Here is a 21,185-nt window from a genome sequence, read left to right as displayed (position 1 = left end):
CAAAGTTTTCCAGGTCGGATGCGTAAGACTAAAAACGAGGCTTTCAAAGGAGGTATAATTTAATTTTGGTTTAGTATTGATAAGTAAACTTGAGTCAAAGATTGCTGCAACTCCACCTCCTCGGCCCTTGCCTCGGGCAATATGAGTATTGATATGGCTGGGTGGAGTGGCCTCATTTATGCTGACATATTCTTCATGTCTCAACCAAGTTTCAGTGAGACAGCATCATATGCCAGTATATTCTCTTCTTTATTATATATATTTCTTATGTATTAATTTGTTTTCATTTATTGTTGTTCAGGCAGCTTTATTTGAAGCCTTGGTTCCATTTGTAGTGCTTAATCTAGACCTAAGGGAAGTAGAAGAAGAGGATGGAATAATGGATATATAATTTTTTATTTTTTCAACTTTTTATTTGATATCTCCCTCCAGCCTTCTACTTTCTTTTCACCAATGGTCCGTCCTTATATCTTTACATCTCATTTTATTTGATTTTATGTATTGCTTTTTCTCTCCCTTTCTGTCCACGCTGCTCTTCTCCTCTCCTCTTCCAGCCTTCACATTTCTTACCCCAGCACAGAATTAAATGTGATGTGATAATGTGTCATGGCATTTCAAAGACTTGCTTTAACCAGAAGAGATTCATTTCTTGTTAATAATGAATAGTAGGTATATAATATATTTGAAGTTTCATTTGGACAGCTGTTCATACTAGATACTTGACATGCTGAGTTACTATACATGTATTCCCATCTTATTAGAATATTACTGTGTGTCGTGAGTGATGTTGCTGCTTCCTCTGACAGCTGGTGATGCCTCTGATGTGCTGCTCTTTAAAACCACTGCAGCACAAGTTAGGAGGAAAAACCAATTGCGACCTGACCTATTTCCCTCATGACAAGAGCAGCACAATCTTTCCATGAAACTGAGTCTTGGGTTTGGAACTACATGTTCATTTTTCAGAGCAAGAAATGGATATACAAACTTGTTTTAACACCACCGCCTTTATCTAAGCATCACTTTACTGGATCATACCTATAACACTGTTAAATGTCTTACCAGCATCCATTTGATGTTGTTTTTTTAGTATGGTACACCATAATGTTGGTAGGTGATATGTAGTACAAGTAGTTTTGTTGACAAATGTGATCCTGGGCTTACATTGGTCAAGACCCCGTTCTCTGCATTAGTCTTTCTACATTTGGGTCAAGAATTGCCCCTAAGCCAAGACTGAATAAACAAAGTATAATGTATACATTCTATACATGTCATATTGTATAATGCAAAATAAACGTTGTTGTTTTCATTTTTCATAATGTGCTCACCAGGACAAACCTTCATTTCGGTTCACAATTACTTTCAGGGTGCTGTCAAGTTTCAAAACTGGGGCTCTGTCTTAAATTCTTAATAACGTTTGTGTTTGAACTATTTAGGTCTACTGTACATGTACACTAGTGATGTGTCGGTCGCGAACGAGCCGGCTCAAAGAGCCGGCTCTTTTAAGTGAACGACGGGAGCCGGCTCTCGCCCGCGAACGAGCCATTTTTGCGGAGGGATCTAGATCGGCATGAAGGCACATTATGCAATGTGCAATGTGCACATTATCCCGCTTATTACATGGCCACATTCTCAACAAAGTAACGACATGACTCCCAATATTAATGGAAATGCTTTTATGGATTTAGAAAATGATTTTAGTGATTTAAAAAATAGTTTTATGTATTGATTTAAATTGACATGCATCCGCTAAGAAAAGTAGTCCGTTGTTACTGTTTGAACTAACGTAGCAACGGCAGGAACTGCTTCGATAGTGTTTTTGAGGAGCTTTTTGATTACAGATTTGAAAACATCGTTGCTTGCTTTAAAAGTAGCACAATTCATTATGTCAAACCTTGGAAAGTATCTAGATATCCCTGCCCTAATGCCAAAGTAACTGGCAACTGAATATGTGTCGCCGTTTGATGTCTATGTCTGGACCGCTGCGTAAAAAGGAGGGTTTCTGCCCCATTACTTCTCTTCTTACTTCTATAAAAATAAAACACGGAGGACGGAGATTCTCCCCCTCTTCTGACAGCCCAGCAGCTGATCTCAGAGCACGCTCCCCTCTCCTGCAGGGAGGCGTGGTCAGCTGCAGCTCACAGAATCAGCCCCCTGCAAAAACAGCTCTGGAAAGAGCAAATAGAGTGAAATGAGGCATAGCTAAAATACAGGATCTTTTTGGTATTTTGAAAAAAAATATATATTTATATACTTTATATAGGTCGATACAGTAGCCCCTTTTTTAAAATAGTTGTATAGGTGTTGCTATCTGTTTTGTGTAGCGTGGTTCTACAAGCAAGTCAATGCATTCATTGGGTGGTATCAGAGAGTTGCACAGGTCTGTAAATGCAATGAAAACAATTGGCCACAGCAAATCATTTATATTAAACATGTAATTTTTACTTTTGAATACTTCAGTACAAAGGATGTATTGAATAATTTAAGTGATATATGTGTACACATATAAATCATTAGTCAAAACAAGGCTACATTTGATTTAATTAAAAGGTATAATAAGTGGTAAACTGAAGAGCCGTTTGGGAGCCGAAAGAGCCGGCTCTTCTTGGTGAGCCGAGCCAAATGATCCGGCTCACCAAGAAGAGCCGGAATTCCCATCACTAATGTACACCTCTGTGCTCATCACCCTGGAGCGTACATGCAGTTGCGAAAAGCACCAAATGTTTAAAACATGTATTTCTTGGAAGTTTTCAATATATAGTTTTCAATGGAGATGTAAGACTTCAAAACATGTAAAGTATCTGTAAGAAAAAATAATTGTTTTAATTACCTCAAGGGATAATGTAAAACCTGTACTTAACCCAACCATTTTTAATCCTCTCTTTATGTCTGCTTGTGTCCCTCCAGCCCCAGATACCTGCAACATGGGCAGTCTGCCTAACGGTGGCTGTGAGTACCTCTGCCTGAAGGCCCCCCAGATCACAGACCACTCTCCCAAGTACACCTGTGCCTGTCCTGATGGCATGGAGCTGGGACCAGACATGAGGCGCTGTGCTATAGGTAAGTCGTTCACGCTCTGAAACCAATAAATCACAGAGAGTCCAGGAGCGTACTCAATTAGAGGGATTGTGCAGAGAAATGTCACATGAACCTACTTGGCTGCTATCACAGTGACATGATGGAGTGCCAGGCCATACCGATGTTCCCTGGTTTCACTCTCACTGCAACACTGCTGACGGGAGTCCACCTCATAGTCCAGTATTTATACATATCTTATAAAAATGTTTTCTTCAAACCAGTCAGTATGCGAAACATTTATTCTACCACACTGAATTGAAGATTAGATAGCTGTGCGTAATGTCTTTTAAGGTTGCAGGTGGATTCTCCCTGCTTCGCTGTGTTCCCAGCTCACCTCCATTATTTCACTGGCCTTATTTCCCACGCTCAGCCACTCCCGAGCCTTTACAGTCACTGCATTTGTTAAGTTGTCATCCTTAATAAACCTGCACTGTTTTGCATTGCCAGTTTGCACAGGTGAGAAGAAAGGAGTTGATAAAGAGAAATGAGGATGTATGTAGGCCACCATTCCTAGGATCCCTCAGAGACAGGAAGAGCAATTGAGAGAAAGAACATTTGCACTCACACTTTTTAGACTTCCTAATGCAGGACAATATTTCTTCTGAGTTCTTATTAAGATGTTATAAAATATCCCCTTATAATATGTTCCTCTTGCTATCTGCTTTGTGCCTAATTATGGAGCAAGGTATTATCAATTTTGCAGCAACCATAACACCTTTAGAAATGTATTTGGTTTCCCTGTGCCCCGTTCATCATCATCCCTAATAGAGGATGTGTTATGTTTGCTTAAACTAGAAACAAACTTAAATAACAAACACATTTAAAATGTGTTTTACCTGGAAACCTCTCTAAACTTAATTTGCCTGACTAACAGTTGAATTGAGTTGATTGCTTTTGATCATTTTAATTACATTTACAATGTCGCGAAATGTCATACTGAAAGATATCCTGATCATTTTTTCTTGCATTATCAACCAGTTTTATATTCACTTCTGGGGAATTAGGAATATGGTTTGACCTTCTAATTCACCATTACAGTCCAAATAAAACATCTGCAAGGAAAATACAGAATACTTATTATATTATTGTCCTGTTTCTCTTGTGCAGTTCGACCCAGAACAACAGCTGCTCCAACCACCACCACCACCACCACCATCACAAGCACAACTCCCATAACAACCACTACAGCAAGCTCTACGCCAACTAGCACAACTGCTGCCACGACCAAAGCCTCCCCAACCACCACCACAAAATCCACAACCACCACCTCCGCTGCTACGACTCTCAGGCCCTCAATCAGACGCCTGACGACATCTCAGACCCCCCGCAGAACCTCCACGGAGCAGCCCCGGACCCCCGCTGTCACCAGCACGGCGACGACAAGATTTAGCAGCTCAAGTCAGTCATCCACATCCACACACACACCTCTACTGGGCCCCGTGGCCCCCAACAGCATTCAGAGAGAGAGCAACGGCAACCTCTCCCACAGAGGTAAGGAACATGGTGAGCAGGGTTTCTTCATAGAGTTTCTGTGAGGTGTTTGCATACAGCATGTTTGTCTTCCTGTGAGTGTAGCACTCCAAAGCCATCTTTACTACCTGCTGTTAAAACAGCGGGGAGCTAAAAACGACTACTTACATCATTTTCCCTCCTCTTTCTGGCTTCTCTTCCCCTACGCTTCTCTGTCTGACCATCTGTCTATCTACTGCTGGTCTTCTTTTACTCTTTTCTCTCTTGCACACACACGATCACTAGTGTATCTCTCGGTCTGCATGCTGTCGGTCCCCCATGAGCAGCTTGTAACAGAGCTGTCAGAGCAAACGACAGTCCCCTCCATTCTCACCTTACACCTAATCACTCATCCTTACTTTCTGACAGCCTTTCTCACTCTCTTTGTCTTTACCCTCCTACTCTTCTCCTTCGCTCTAAAACTGTCTCTTTCTCACACAACTCATGCTTTGCTGGCTCGCCAGAAAAATCAGGCTTTGCGGTTTGTTGCCCAGACAAACAATGACAGCAGAATATAACAGCAGCGAGAACAATGCTTTACAAAGCCACACTAAGAGTTAGTGTGAATTTAGAAGTGTAGTAGAAGTCTTGATTAACTCCACAAAGAAAAATGTCTAAACTACTTGGATGCACACAACATGCTGCAGCCGGATTTTCGTCATAAAATCCTCCAGATTGTTTTGAACTGTGGATGTGTGCATGTGTTTTCAGTGTGGTCCACTCACTTCCCTGCCACCCATAGCAGGAAACAGTAAAACAATGTCAAACCAAATCTACTGATGAATGCAGTCACTTAGTCAATTTGGAATAACATTTAGCCAATATAATATAATTTAATAGTAAGGCTCACTGCAAATATGGACTATGAATAGAAATGAAAGTAAAAGGAAAAAGTGGTTGGCAATTGAGAAAGATTGCAAGCTGCTGCACTGTGTTTACATCAGAGACATTTCTCATTGTATTGCAAAACCAGGAGAGCAAGGACTGAAATTGGAAAAGTTATACAGAGGGAAAGGAGAAAGGAATGAGGATGAAAGTGAGTGTGAGAGTTGGAGGAAAAGGAAGAGCTAGACACATAAGGAGGACGGAGATATACATTAGATAAAGAGCGCAGAGGAAAACTAGGGATTATTAAATTAGAAAGTACAGTAAGGCCATAGAGGAACAAAACTGAACCGAGCACAAAAAGAACCATAGCAGTCCAGCATTCAAACGTGGAGAATGGAAATTGTAAAATGTCCTAAATAATCTCTGTTGGGAGGTAAAACAGCATTAACAGGAATAAGGAAAGATGGGATTGACAAGAGACAAGAGAAAGAGATTTTCTTGGAATTAAAGAGTCTCGTCACTCCGGGAGCGCTGGGTTTTTCAGAGATGTTTCCTCTACTCTAATTGTCAGCTTCCTCACCACACCACAAGTGCTCCAGATAAGAGGTGGAGCATACACAGATGGGAACATGGGGCATGAACGAGACACGTCTCCAAACCCACGGGCCATGTGTTATAATTTTCGACTCAGTGCACACTGTCAAGAGTGTCGACATCAGCTGTTACACATGTGTAGTGCTCCACCTGGCATGGTGGAGCGCGGAAGAACCAGGAGTTTCAGGAATAAAAGATAAACCACAGCTGGTACGCGAAGCTCATAGGCGTTTACGCTCTTAAAAATGTGAACCTTCACTCTCCAAGCCAGTAATTATTCATTCATCTTTCTGCCCCATTGGACAAGACTACAAAATGCTGCCTTGCTTTTATAAGGATAGGTGCGCACTCTTTCAAGTCAGTTCTGATTAAATAGTTAGGAGTAGTTAGTCGTGCTGGGCCTAAGGAGATCCCCTTCTAAAGTGCTGTAAATATAAGGGATGGGGGACCAGTCCACTGTCCTCATTCTGTGCATGAATGAATCCCAAACTTCATCTGAGTTTCAGCAAGTTTATGAGGCCCTAAGCAGTACGAGTAAAGCTAAACATTCCCTGTTGTTATCCTCCACAAGAGCTCAGCACCAGTTTGTAGAAACACAATAGGGACTCCTTTTTCAAAAGAAAAAAGCCTTTTTAATTTGATGAATTGAGATCTTTATATTGGCTTCAGATGAACTTTGGGGAACATTCTTGCACCAAACCAGGAATCTAGATGTTGTCCTCCATTACTTACATTATACGCATGTTAAAAAATGATGCATACATATGACTACAGACAGAAACAACTGTTTTGATGTTTATTTGTGCATTAGAGGATTGTTTTAAGTGAACCTGTCATTTTATAGTTGGTCAACTGTGTAGCCATTCTGATTTCAGGTTTTCCTCTTGATGGCTATTCATTTTACAGGGCAACCAGGACATGAGTTATTACATATACTTGCCAAACATTCACAGATATACAATATTTAACTAAGTTACTCATTAAAATAGTCATATTTGAAGGAGCCAAATATAGGGTTCGAAAAGGAACGTTCTCATTGAGGCAAACAGCAAATTCTGTTTGAACTTAAAATCCCTCCAGCAATAATAGTAGCGTTAATGATATTGAGACTTTTTTCTTTTCTCTTTTTTCCTCTCTTTCTCAATTTCTTTCTATTTGCCTTCACTTACCAAAACGACTTCTTTCATGGCTGCTGCTTTAATAAGATTCTATTAATCCGCCTGCTAGAGTCTTCGGACCCTTTGGACGTCACTCATACTTTAAGAAAAGACCAAATTAAATTCTGCTGACTCAGTACTCAGACGCCTGACTGCTCAGTCTGATGTCTCATCACCTGCTGTGCCTCTTTATCTGTGTGTGTGTGTGTGTGTGTGTGTGTGTGTGTGTGTGTGTGTGTGTGTGTGTGTGTGTGTGTGTGTGTGTGTGTGTGTGTGTGTGTGTGTGTGTGTGTGTGTGTGTGTGTGTGTGTGTGTGTGTGTGTGTGTTCAGTTATTCATATATTTATTGCATTTATGAGAGAAATTGTGTCTTAATTATATGTCTCTTCTGTCACCTCTGTGCCTTCTCCGTGCATACACCTGCACACATTGACTCTTCCGATAACCAACCAATCAGTATGCAGGACCTGCGCCATGATCTCTTCTGTATCTTCCTCACTAGACTTCATAAAAGCCATCTGATCACACTTTTGCTAATGGCTAGCCTGCTGCTAATAGGAGGCTTGGGAGCAGTTTAAACGTCACTCTGCACGCGGACCTGTGGGGGGGTGGGGGGGGGTGGAGGGGAGTCGGGATGGAAAGCAAAGCATGTCTCGAATAATTGTTTACTTTGGCACTTTATGAAGACGTGCTGTGAACAAAAGAGTGACTTGCAACACAAAGTCATGTGTTCGTATTCACTCTCAAGGTCAGCTGGAATACCCTCTATGTTTCAAACCATCGTTAAAAGATGTATTGCTTGTTTTTGAATTATATTCATACAAATTCTGATACATTACTTCCTTGCATTGCATTTGTCTTCTCTCGTAAATGCATTTAGATTGCATACTTGTATGATTCAACTGAATTATTAACACATGTTGTTTTAAAAGAAAGTAGAAGGGTAAAAATCAGCCATCCAAAGTGAAATCAAATAAATTCCCTGCCCTTATATAATGCAAATAGGTGTTTTATTGCTTGACGCTTCAAACCTGTGTTTCTCTCTAGCAGAGGCCTTTGGGGAGGGGGTGATGGAACAACACTTTTTGCTCACTTTTGTTTGTTTTCTCTTTTCTCTTTCTTCTGCTTCTCAGCTGCGAGTGATCACTACCTCATAGGTAACAACATCACAGTAGCTGTTCTGGGGATAGTTATTCCTATCGGTGAGTACTCTTTACTTTCTCGCTGTGTTGCCTTTGCTTTCTGCTTGCCTGCTTCTCCCTCCTCGCTTCTTCGACTGCTTGCCGTTCAAGACCTGCAGGTTGTGTGTGGATTATTGTGTTTGATGTGTCTGGCTGCATGTGTGTATGACTGCGTTTGTTTGAGAGTTTAAACACCCACCTGACTGATTCAAATGAGTGAATTGTATATTAAACAGGAACATGTTTTGTCCTTTGAACATGCAAATCATACAATAACCTCAGCTGATGTTTGAGCACAAAATAATAGGTCACTAATTGAGAGAATGTGCTGAACTCTGGTATTATCTCAATAATAGCTGCCTGGCTTTCGGCTACAAAAAGCCATTATGAGCCTTAAAACTCGTCAGCTATCGATGACTAGCCTTTGTAATGTGCACTTTATGTCGTTTTTAATGTGATTTGAGCAAATGAGGAATTCAGTTCAAATGTTGTCATCACATTTGACCAGCTTTAATAACATTAGGCTCATGTTTCCAGTCTGATCAGACAGTAGCTCAGTCTGAAATCAATCCAGTGCAATCACCTTCTTCGTGACCCAGAGATCTGAGAGTGGGTTACTGGAATCAGATTGTGCATATGAGTAAAAAAAAACGTAATGAGATAAAATTGTGTTTTGTGGAATTTTGACCTGGGAAATTACATTATTGCTGCGGTAGGAAGATATTATCAGGCCACAATAATACAATACAGTAAAATAAGGTAGGCATACATGGAGAATGCCAGTTAGTCCAATACATCCAGCTTTGTGAAGCAATTTATTCTATTAGCTTGAATTTAAATGATAATCACATTTTATGGAAATATTTAATTCTTGACTGAGAAATCAGCTTAATGTGCAAATGTCGCTAATTGAGATCTCTTTCATCCCTATGAAATAGCTTGATAAATTATGAGAGCTCTAAAATGTCGTAAAGCGTTTTTTAAATTATTTTCATTCTCAACCATTGAGATTTCAGCTAATTAAAACAACCCCCGAGACTGCAAACCCTCTCCTCTTTCATCCCTCATTCTGTCCTTCTGCCATTCGTTGCAGCCATAAATCTCCCATTCTGTATATTTTTGGCAGCTTTGAAACGTTAATTATTGTTGGAAGTCCACAAGGGCCGGATTTCTGCACCCCAGTTTTCCGCTCACATCCGTTAATGCACCACGCCCACCCACAGCTCCACAAGGGGAAACAGCCCAGCCATGATAATCAGTATTTAGCCAAAGTCAGGCTGTTATGCTGCTCTCTAATTGGAGTGAATTTTTTTTAACTAGACAAAAGCTGATGTTTTTTTTAACCAGTGAGTATTTAGAAAAGAACAAAGGAGGATCTGGGGTTTCCAGCCCAGTCACACAGGGACCTCAAGTGCCTATCCAACAAAAGAGCAATTAGATTGGACTACCACAGGGGATGCAGATATGTGTGGGCATACACACACCCACACACACACACACACACACACACACACACACACACACACTTGTTTTATCTCTCCACATTGACACACCTTTCGTTTGGCTATGGGTCTCTCATACATAAACTCATACGCTCACTGTATACACACTCAGGTCCTAAAGGGCAACTAGGCAGTCATGCTGATATGGTAATGAGAGGAGAGATACAGAGCTTATCTCAAATCCTCCAATCCCCATGTTTCTCTCACATGCCCTCTTCTCCTTCCCCTGTCCATTCTCCTCTCACAACCCAGTCAAAAGACACCAGTCAGGCAGTCTGAAGATAGCGTTTACTTTTTCTTTTAATAGGCTAGTGCAGAATTAAACATTATAGCCAAATGTAGCACAGGAATAATGCGGTGATTGTTGGGGAAACTTCTGAAGCAATTGGAGTCAGGACTCAAAGAGAGACACGATGGAGAGCTGGAGCTTTGATGGCAAACACTGACGGTTTATTTGGAGCTTCGGACGGAGAATTCATGTCACGGGCCACGAGTTGACCACACGGTTGAGATGCCACAATCAATTCTGAAGAACTCTACCCCAAACCCATGTATTTAGCTAGTTCAGAGAGAATAATCAACATTGTGCATAACTGATATTCTGAACAATCTGTGCTGTTGTATTAGCTGTAAAGTGTTTCTACTGTAGGCTATTTTTATTACATGTACAGCACTTTGGCTCGACCAAAAATCGTTTATAAATGTGCTATATAAATAAAACTTGATTTGATTTGATAACAAGATAGAATCATAACACCTCTATCAGCTGACGCCAACAGACAGGAACAGGGAGACAAAACACTGAGAGCACAGCAGCCATGGTTACAGGTGTGTGTGCTCAGTCAGGACAGTTTGAACTGATAAACTGGGTCAAAGTTATGGGCCTTGGAAAATATCTCCCCAACAGTGATGACTGTTAAGCAACCTTGCAGGGCTTTTATTTAATAACAATCTGATCTCTGGCTTTACTGTATGTCCCGAATACTACAAGATTTAATTCAAATGATTTGTATGCTTTCGATTGGTTATGCATGTATTTGTGTTTGAGTGTGTGCTGGATAAATGGTGTGTGACGGTGCATGCAGACATTCATTGTTGCAAATTATGCATGTGCATATTTGTTTACTTGTGTTTTTGATCATTTTGTATGATTGAGGAAACATTTTTTTAATTGAATGTATATTATAGTCACTATGAAGGCTCATTGTTTGTAAGTTTCACAAAAAAAAGCATCCAGATTAGTTTTAAATGGCACGTGTATACACAGGGTTTCTCTGCCCATACCCTCGATGTAAAACACTGGGTAATTCTTGTATAAACTGATTTTCACAAGGATTTAATGTCCTTGTGCATCAAAACAATGATGTTTTCCTTTGCATGAAAAAGCTGATCAGTGCAGTTTAGCTCTATTACATACAATCCTATTGTGCAGCATAAGCATATTAAAGATTGAAGAGACCCAGAAATAAGCTGTTCAATTCAATTCAAAACCTTTATTTATACAGATAAAACCCATTGAGATCATAGACCTCTTTTACAATGGTGACCTGCTTCAATTAGTTCCAAACATTAATACAAACATGACAGAAAACAAAGGACATTATATGATACTACAGTTTGTATACTAGTAGCATTTACAGACACCAATATTTTCTGATTGTATAGCGTCTATCCTAGCTTTAAAAACATGAAATGGAATCAAACTGCTTAGCTTCCATTCCTTTTGTAGACTGTTCCATGCTAGCGGCGCTGCGCATCTAAAAGCTGTATTTCCTAATACAGTCCTAGCAGTTGGCACATGTAATACAACCACAGCTTTAGATCTCAGGCAGTAGCCACTTACAATACGCTGTGAGATCAGGGAACAGATGTAAGACAGAAGTTTCCCTAACATGGCTTTATAAATAAAAAGATACCAGTGATTTAGCCGCCGTACAGTAAGTGAAAGCAACCCTGCCCTTGTATACAGGGTACAATGATGAGTCAAAGTCTTACAGTCTGTCACAAACCTTAGTGCACTATGATAGGCGGCATCTATCTTGGTGAGGTAATTGGCCGGCGCATTCATATAAAATAGATCACCATAGTCCAGCACAGGTAAAAAGGTCACAGTGACTAGCCTTTTCCTGTCCTCAAGAGAGAAACAGGACTTGTTTCTATAAAAAAAAAAAAATACATATATACTTCTAAGGCCTTACAAACAAAGTGATTTTAAAAAAGTGTTTGTGCTATACATGGTATTCCTATGAAGACATGCTGTGGAACTGTACCACAAATGAAGTCTCTTTTTAATACTGTAACAATACATTTCATGCCAGCAAAAGTTTGGTAAATAAACCATTGACTTAGATAATAGATCAAAGAATACAGATAATAATGAGCCTTCAAAAATGGAACATGTGCAAGGTGTGTTTGTGTGTGTTAGTGCTTAAAGCGCCGCTCTGTGTCCCCTGGGCTGTGTTAACGCTCCCGCCGTGTGTTGTTGTTGTGTGTGTGTTAAACACATGCAGTCCCTATCCTTGCCACAGTGGTCATCAGCTTGCTCTGCTCCGGAGGGTACCTGGTCTGGCGCAACTGGCGGCGCAAGAACACAAAGAGCATGAACTTCGACAACCCTGTCTATCGCAAAACCACGGAGGACGATGACGACGAGATCCACATCGGGCGCCACAGCGAGTCCGTCGGCCACGTGTATCCAGCAGTGAGTGGCAGCCACAGTCAGCCATTCATAGCGCTTCCTCTAGGGGGCGGCAGCACAGACAGCAACTCCCACTGGTACTCAGGGGCTCCGATGCTCTCGAGCGGCAAATGAGAGATGCTGCAGAGAGAAGAAATGGAGTTTGAAATATTTGGGATATGGGAGCATTGGGCCGGGGTTTTGAAAGCCCGTTTGTTGTACATGTAAGCCTGCTGGAAAGAAGGAACAGGCTCGCACACGCCCACAATCTCACACGTAATTTTTTACAAAAATCACTGAAAAACAGCAAGCATACACACACATTAGCCCTTCACAAGTACATCATGTTCACATTAATTCCACCTTCATGACCATAATCATACAGTACATCGTTTGATCCCCCTTACATCTTCGTTGCCAACCTGCCATCCAATTTACTTTGTGTTTTTCTGGTGGTTGAAGTGTTTGTTCTGTTACTGGGTGAAATGTGTTTCTTATGAGGTCCCGTTTCCTGACAAACTCCTAAACTGGCACATGTCATCTTTGAATTACGGAAGCAGCTGATTCAGAAGTTATTGTTTCACAACATGGTCACTAGATAACAGTAAACATGTGCCGTAAGGGAGCATACTTGTTAGAGAGGTATTCTGCGGATATTTCTTTGTCATGTTAGCTGCTAAAAATGATAACAAAGGTTTAGAGAGGCATTAGAGTGCCACTGAGCATTTACTAATGACTCATGTCTCTATGCAGTGCAGTTATGAGAGAAAGGCATGACAGGAGGGCCTCCACAGTGTCGATGATTTCTCAGTAAGACAACAAATATCTTTGAGAAAGAAGATTATTTTACGGAGCTGACGGATAGCTTTTTAGAGTGGACAGTAACATCATAACATTGCCTGAATGTTGATTGTGTTTCCCGTTATAGTTTAAAAGGACATGTAAGATAAAGGAAGGAGAGCACAATTCAGAATAATATATTTTATCTTGAGTGTAGTTGCAGAAAGCATGATTCTTATCATTTGATGAGTTGCATGCTACCCTGTTGATTTCCCATTTGATGCTAAGGCAGCCTTTGAGAAAAACATATTAGGACTGAAGCTGAATTTTCTTTCTGAATATATGTGTTGCTTTAGGTATAGGAAAGCAAGCAGGCAAGGACAGCCAAAAAGGATTATAGGGGGGTGGGAGTCTAGCGCTTTGATCGGTTGGCATGGTAACACAGATTTCTTTGTGTCGTTCCAGAGAGAAAAGCAGCAAAGAATCCTGTGTACCATTGGCACGGTGACAGGCTGCGAACACACACACACACACACAGGAAACAGGTGCACAAGTCATATTAAGATTCAAGGTCGAATGAACAACCACCCTATGTGAAGGGCTGCAGAGAGAGAACTCTCTCATCTTTTATTATTTACATCTGCACGGATCTCTTTATTGTCTTCAAATGTTTTTGTTTTTTTTCCTCTCATGTCTTCTTCTTTTCTCTCCTCTCATTTCCTTTCCTTTTGTGGCACTGTGGCAACTCAGACAGCCAGAGAAAAATGAGATTGGCATAATGTGGGCCAAACCTTTTCAGCCGTAGGCAAGCATCCTGCATTCCTCGCATAGGAGCAGCCAGTGAAGGAGGGAATGAATAAAGGGGAGGGGGGGTTGGGAAGAGGAAGGTCAGGGAGAGATGAGGACCGTAAGGAGGAACAGAACACCGGATTCGTTAGGAACCTGCCATTTCTTTCCGAGTGCCATCTTTGATCTCTCTTTATCTCCTGCTTTCATTCTTTCTTCTCTTTCCACCATGATATTATGTTTTCTTTTTGCTCTCTCTCCCTCTCTCCGTTACCAGCCGACTGTAACCGTTTTTTATCTGCCGTTTGCAGCGCGTGGCACTCAGTCTGGAAGATGATGGCTATCCCTGAGGGGGGGCTGCAGCCTGCCCCCCCTCCCCAATGCCTTCCTGGCCCCTCCTCTCACCACAGCTACACCGCCACAATGAGGCCAGTACACCGCAGAGGAGAAAGAGAAGGAGTTTGCCGGCCCTTTTGTAGGAGCAAGGGATGACATGTACATCTTTTAAATACCCCTTCCTCTCCTGTTTCCTCCACTGGAGTAACAATACTACCACTACTACTTCCCTTAGTGCTAGTCTGTTTGTAGCATCTGCTCCTCTCCTCTCTCTTCTCTGCCTGTTGTTCGCTGTAGTGGTGTTTCAAATGCTGCTTGATGATTTTATTTCAAACTAACCTCATTTGGCTATCTCAGTGCACATTGTAAATAGAAGGCCATCGCACAGGGAGAGAAAAGCCGACATGCATTATTTTTTAATTCTTCATTTTACACAGTTTTAATTTATTTGTATGAGTTTGCTCTTGTAAATATGTAATCCACATCGCTAAGTGCTAGAGTACTACTGGAATATTTTCACGGTTATACGGTTATAGGAAAGAGCGTTTTTTTCTTCCCCTTTACTTCTCGAGTTGACATGACAGATTTGTGTTTCAAACAGGAGCACGTCGTCCTTTTACACCCAGCCTTTGAGCTTCCCCCCTTGACATAATGTATGTGAGCAGGAGAAGCTAAATATAGCCAAGGGGAAAGGAGACGGAAGAAAATGATGGGGTTGTCTGCATGTTTGGAGGTGGCTTCGAGGTGAAAGAGTTAGTTTTTTAAAGTTTTTTTTTGGGAAGGGAATTGAAGGATTTGTGCCATCAGAGGGTAGTTCCTCAAGGCAAACAGCTACAGGGCAGAGAAGGCAAAGGATTATGGATAATCCTCTCTCCTGGAATCAGAGGTATGCGTGCAGTCGATAAAGAACTCAGGATTGTTTGTTGATTATCGGCTGGTGTTAGGTCTCACACGTGTTCCTGACTTTTTGTTTGTGGAAACAGTGTCACAACACCTTTGTGTGACTGTGAAATATGAACATTAATGCTTTGAGTTAGAGTTCTATGAGTGCCACATGCTGTATTGGAATCCTGTAGAAATGAAGTAAAAGTAATGAAACGAGAGGAAGAGCAAGCAGCTAACTGATTAATGAATCTATTGACAGAAATATTATTTAGACAACTGCAAAATATGTTTTTGTCTATTTTTGATTTGTTTTCTGGCCCTATAGTCTTAAACACTTCATCGCTCTTATAACTTTTGGTGTATGGCTCCCAAAAAAAATCGCTTTTACTAAACACTTTGGTTTAACAACACAGCTGTGTTTTTTCTGGATGACATGCCATGGATAAAGAGCCCACACTTGAAATAAATCACTTTCCGCTGTCCCTGACTGTTCAGTATGGTTGTGAGTTTCCCTGCTTTGTATGAGCAGATGAGTATTACTCCAAGGCTGACTGAGCCCAGCACTGATTTGATTTGAAAGCTAGATACAGAGGAGGCGTGTAAACCAGCATTAAGAGCTGATCTTCCATTGGCTAGCCACAGACATGCTTCTAGCCCATTGAATCAGATGGAGTTCATGCCCAGTGACTATTGCAATAATTGCTCATAATGTGTTGTCACTGTGAATATCTAGAGGCCGTTGTGACAAGTTAATATGATCGCTGTTACAAGTACTTATGGCAAATGAACAACATTCCTGTTTTGGATATCATTTAGTCTTAATAAAAAGCATCTAGTATGTGTTAAGAACACTTTTAAAGCAGTATAGGGTACAGAAGTTTAAGAATAACTTCAGTAATTTCAACAATGTTGCAATTTAGCTTTGTTTCTCACATCCTCTGTCTTTTATGATAACAAGCAAAAACAATTATAGAATGTAAACATCAAAGTCTTCCAATGTAGGTTGTGTATAGACATAGCATAAGTCTTCATCTTACAATAGACAGCATGTGCATACAAACAAAAGGATGATTAATGGTAGCTATTATTATTCATGTTTCTCACTGATTTCTGGAAGTGTTTGCTCAGTGTGGGTAACCACAGGGGAGGAAGAGGGAAACAGACAGAGAAGGTGGGCAGGAAGTGACTAAACCATGTGCGAACAGGTTTGTGTTTGGAAGATGAATAGTGGGCTATTTATTTTTGCCGGATTTCTGCTGATGTTGTGTTATGTCATCCCTGCTCACATCCCTCAGAAGGATGGCACTCTCTCCTCTCAGTTTATGATGCACAGTGGGAGATTTGTACGGCCTATGTGTGAAAAGTGGCATGCTAGACAGGTAAATTATAGTAATCGCCAGCCCTGCACTCCTCTACGTCAATAATGAAGGATGATTGAACACAAGCAAAGGGCCATCTCCCTTCATCTTAACAAAATAAAATGCATTACACAGTGGGGAAGACTGTGACTCAGCCTAACATGAAACCTGACTGGTTTAGTAGTGTAGGGAACTGTTTAGATGGACACAACTGTATCTTTGTTTAAACTGAAGTCATTTTATAATGTTTTTTTGGGTAATTATCACAATGGAAATTTCACATTTAAAGTCCTAAAGGACAGAAGATGTAAGATGCCAAGAAAGATGAAACAGATCAGATGTCTGTGTGAATATAAGATTAAATACATCACAAACCCCCTGCCAGATTGAACCCTGTGCTCAGCCAGCTCTGCACTCCTCATCGTTTCCTTCATGTCCGTGTTTGCTGCAGGTCTAATAGAGTTCCTACGGAGGGTTTGCAGTTAGGAGAATAAATAGCTTATTTATTGAGGTGACTGAGCGTGGCATTGTAGGAAAGTTATTATTGCTACAGTGTGAAGACAGATTGGCTGGCCACAGCGCGGACACCTTGAGAGCAGCCGTCTCCTGAAGGACGCTGATAAAGTCCATAAGGGACCTTTGTCATCCAACATGTAGGAGATTTTTATTAAAACGGTAGTAGAGGACATGTTTTGAAAGTATGCTATCTTGAAAAATTGTATTCAAATTGTAAGGAAAGATGTAGTAGGATTACACTCAGTCAGTTTCATAAACAAGGCAGCAGTTAGCAGGATCTCACAGAGCTCATGCTGAAGGTGTTGAAGAATAAATAGTGCAGTTTTTGTGTATTTATATTTTTAATTGTAGTACCGGTATAATGCTGTGTAGGTACGCGTCAGTTTTGGGGTAATTTTTTTACTTGGAATTATCATGGTTAACCCAGTGCTGCAGCGCTGCATGTATAACATAGCACTAAGTTATTGAACCAGGTTATTAACTTGTAAATGTAGTCTTAAACATGTAAGGTGCACACATTTAAAAGTGTCTTAGTGTTTGTAGGTTCAAACTAACACACAAATGGGATCTGAACCAGCTGACAGAGAAAAGTGTTTGCTTATTATTTAACAATTGGTATAATAATTGACCCTAGATACAAAAAAACTGTTTATTAGGCATTTAATGGGACATTTGTATTACCTTGAATACAAATCATTATGCTAACGATATAATGAGACTAAATGACCAACAACTGTCAAGTTTGTGTATTCAGATATTTCCTCTCATAAACAATAAACATAAATCTCTTTATGATCAACAGTTAAATGTAATATTTATCTTGACCCCATAAAACCGTTTAGTTTTCTTGCGATGCTTTCTGTTTACACTGTTCGTTGGTTGGTCAATACTGAAGATGATTCTTAAATAATTCCACACATTAGTTACGTTTCGAATAGCTAACATATTCCTCAAGTTGTAATGATGAAAATCAATGTAGTTGTAAATATTTTACACACAAACTTAGTGATGAATGTACAAACAGCTGGTGCGACATCCTGTTCTCAATATTAAGACACTTTTCAGAGGGTAAAACACACCTACTAATAAAAAATGTGTCCGTTAGGCCTATCCATCTATTGGTTTTTGCTCATGCTTTCATACAATATGTTGACATTTCTAACACCCTAATGCATAATAAGCAGGTTCCTATCACAAAGAAATGATGTCAAGGTTGCATCTGGTTTATTTTAATTGAAACTACGATACAATAACAGCACAACAGTATAGCACTCTCTAACAGCTGTGATAACCCATAATTAAATATAAGTGTCTGCAGTAATTACAGTGTTTCTGATTTGTGCTCCCTGTTTTGAACTGTCCTGTTGCATGTCCCTCTCTTCCGCTCTTCTAATTGGTCGCTTCCAGTCCTTTCCTAGCGGAGAATCTGACCTGTGCTGCATTTAACCAGGATGCTTTCACTGCTTTCTAACATAACTCACACTCAACCACTTCACTTCTTCATGCACTGTCAAAAGTAATCTGTGGTTGGTAACTTACTATGTTGCTGTCTCTGTGCTCGCTCATTCTCTTGCCTCCCATCTTCATTTTAGTCATCGTCATCTTTCCTTTGGCAAGGGCTATCAGTCTTTGGGTAGACAGGCACACACACTCACTGGACTAATGGGATAAAACACAGGAGTAATAACATGGAACCCCTGAAATAATGAGGAAACCCCAAGAGCCGGTAAAAAAACTCAAGCCACGAGAAGCAGCCCACCATTCACCGACCAGCTACAGTTTGGACTGTGGAAGGAGCCCTCATTGACTCTACTTGGCTGGCATTTATCTCTTGTTGACCCAGTGACTTTCCTTCAACTGGTTCCTCTTATCATGTGTTTTTGGGGATATTTGTGCGTTGTAGTTGTTGCTCTCTCTCTCCTTTCTTTCCTTGCCAAACCATTCTTAGTTTCATATTTCATCTTCTGAATAATGGATTACTTGAAGGGCAATGTTCAGTCGCCTACATTTTTGTACCGGTCAGTTTAAAATGAAGAAGGCAGCAATGGGGGAAGTTGTGAAGTCTGTGTGTGTAAATCTTTGTATGGGTTGGGATGATATACTGTACACCGGCAACATCTTTTATAAATAACAGTATTGTTACAGATTTGGACATTTTCCTTCAACAGTGATTGAGTTGGGAGAAATCACAGCCAATAAGAAACTATTGGCTCCAATATTTTTGGAAAAACTGTCTACCTGGATTTTCTCAAAATGTCGCTGATGTGTCATTGCCTGCAAGGAAATCTCAAATACCATTGGGGGTTACGTCCATTCCACAGCCATACGACAGGCATTTTTTTACGCTGTTTGTTGCACAAAACTTTTCAAGAAGCCTTCTGCACTGTGTAAAGAGATAACGTTCTTAGGAGGGGAGGAAATAAAAGGGAGGGGGGGGTTCAATGGTACAGTCCAATGGTTTTGAATCATGACTTGTAAATACGTTTTCATACAGCAAAAACTTTTTGATAATGTTTTAAATGTATCTGTAAAAAAAGATGTACATAAACCTCTGGGGTTAAAGGAGTGTAGACTATATATGAATTTATTTGTACACAAGAGCACTGGATTTATTTACTACTTGATTGTAACTAAAAATTAATAATCTGCCAAAGTGTTTTTACTTTACTTCCTCTCCTATCTGTTTGGTTTGTTGCTTTTTAACAGCATTGCAGATCTTTAGTGTTCATACTGTATTTAATTCTGTTGAATAGATTTTGTTGTTGTGTGTTTTAAAAAAAAATAGGTTATCTTTTTAATTTATTGGTGCCTTGTTTTGTGCTCCTGTATACTTTTACTCTTTCTGTTTTTCTGTGTTTTGTGTCTGCGGGCGGGGGGGTTAACTGGTGGGTTGGTGAGGGACGGGGTAGGGGGAGTTAAAAACTTAGCAACTTCTGTACTTACATGGAATATCTGTACTGTATGCCAAAATGGTCTCACTCACGTTTCTATGAAATCAAGCTGTTGATAAATATCTCTATATATTGATATATTAAATTTATAAAAACTGTCCAACCTATTTGTCTCTCTGTGTTTCATCTGGACTCTGCATTCTTGTCTTGTCTGGATCTCAGTCTTTCTGATTTACTTAAATCTTCTTAGCAAGAGTGTAAGCATCTGCAATAAAAATATATTATAATTAATGTAATATTGTTAATCATTACAAGGCCAAATACAAGAGCACTTTAGGTAGAGTTGTGCCATTAAAGCGCAGTCCCTTTAGCATTTCTACATTGTAATTCAAGAAACAAAGTATGAATGAATTCCTTGAGCCATGACTAAATGTATATATAGATTATCTTTCTGCCCTTTAGATAACATGAGGTCATGAAGTTGAGCCTTAAAGTAAATAGATTGGCACTTTGTAACATGGCAAAGCTCCCCAACCCGCCCACTAAAAATGTGTTTCTGGTTGTTGCCAGCCATTACGCTTTTCTCATGGATTTAGAATATGTAGAGTTAATAACCCCCTCTATCTTTAGACAGTTTAAAGCAAAATCTCCATGGGATGCATCATGGAGATCATCATCGAGTGATACCAGCGCCAAATCAAACTTTCTTTTCTTTTTAAGTTGGTATTATGTCAAAACTTTATTTTATAGTCCAACACAGGAAGTGCAATAATATAAACAGAAATTATGAACAATCTTTCAAGGCTTGTTTAAATAAAGTTTTAAACTAACACAAGCCTATTCACTCAGAGAAAGCACCTGTCTCGCACTTGATATAACTAAAGATTAATCAGCTTTCCCTTTTGAGAATAAATATGTCATTTGAGATATGAGTTGCTGAACAATCTTAAAGTCTAAGATTTGAAAGTTTTCCCTTTTTTTATTAATAGTTATTTATATTGAATAAAATCTTATGCATATATTTGATGATAACATTTCACCAGTCTTTATTGCCTTTGTGTCCACTATATTATCTACCGAGAGTAAAGGTTCAGAAAAGTTACTGTAAAG

The 21,185-nt window shown here is 40.0% G+C and overlaps 1 protein-coding gene across 1 annotated transcript in view; it reads left to right on the top strand.

The window, feature by feature from the left end:
- Positions 1-20,242, top strand: part of LOC117542954 (low-density lipoprotein receptor-related protein 8-like) — a 181,730-nt gene extending 161,488 nt beyond the window's left edge. The window contains 5 exon segments of the mRNA XM_034210852.1: positions 2,905-3,057; positions 4,183-4,578; positions 8,297-8,365; positions 12,375-12,547; positions 14,401-20,242. Coding sequence (XP_034066743.1) covers positions 2,905-3,057; positions 4,183-4,578; positions 8,297-8,365; positions 12,375-12,547; positions 14,401-14,439 — 830 coding nt within the window. The 3' untranslated portion in view covers positions 14,440-20,242.
- The last annotated feature ends 943 nt before the right edge of the window (positions 20,243-21,185 follow it).

The sequence above is a fragment of the Gymnodraco acuticeps genome, unplaced genomic scaffold, assembly GCF_902827175.1.
Source record: "Gymnodraco acuticeps unplaced genomic scaffold, fGymAcu1.1, whole genome shotgun sequence".
In the NCBI taxonomy this organism is placed as follows: Eukaryota; Metazoa; Chordata; class Actinopteri; order Perciformes; family Bathydraconidae; genus Gymnodraco; species Gymnodraco acuticeps.
The sequence above is the reverse complement of the archived record's forward strand: the minus strand, read 5'-3'. Positions and strand labels throughout refer to the sequence as shown.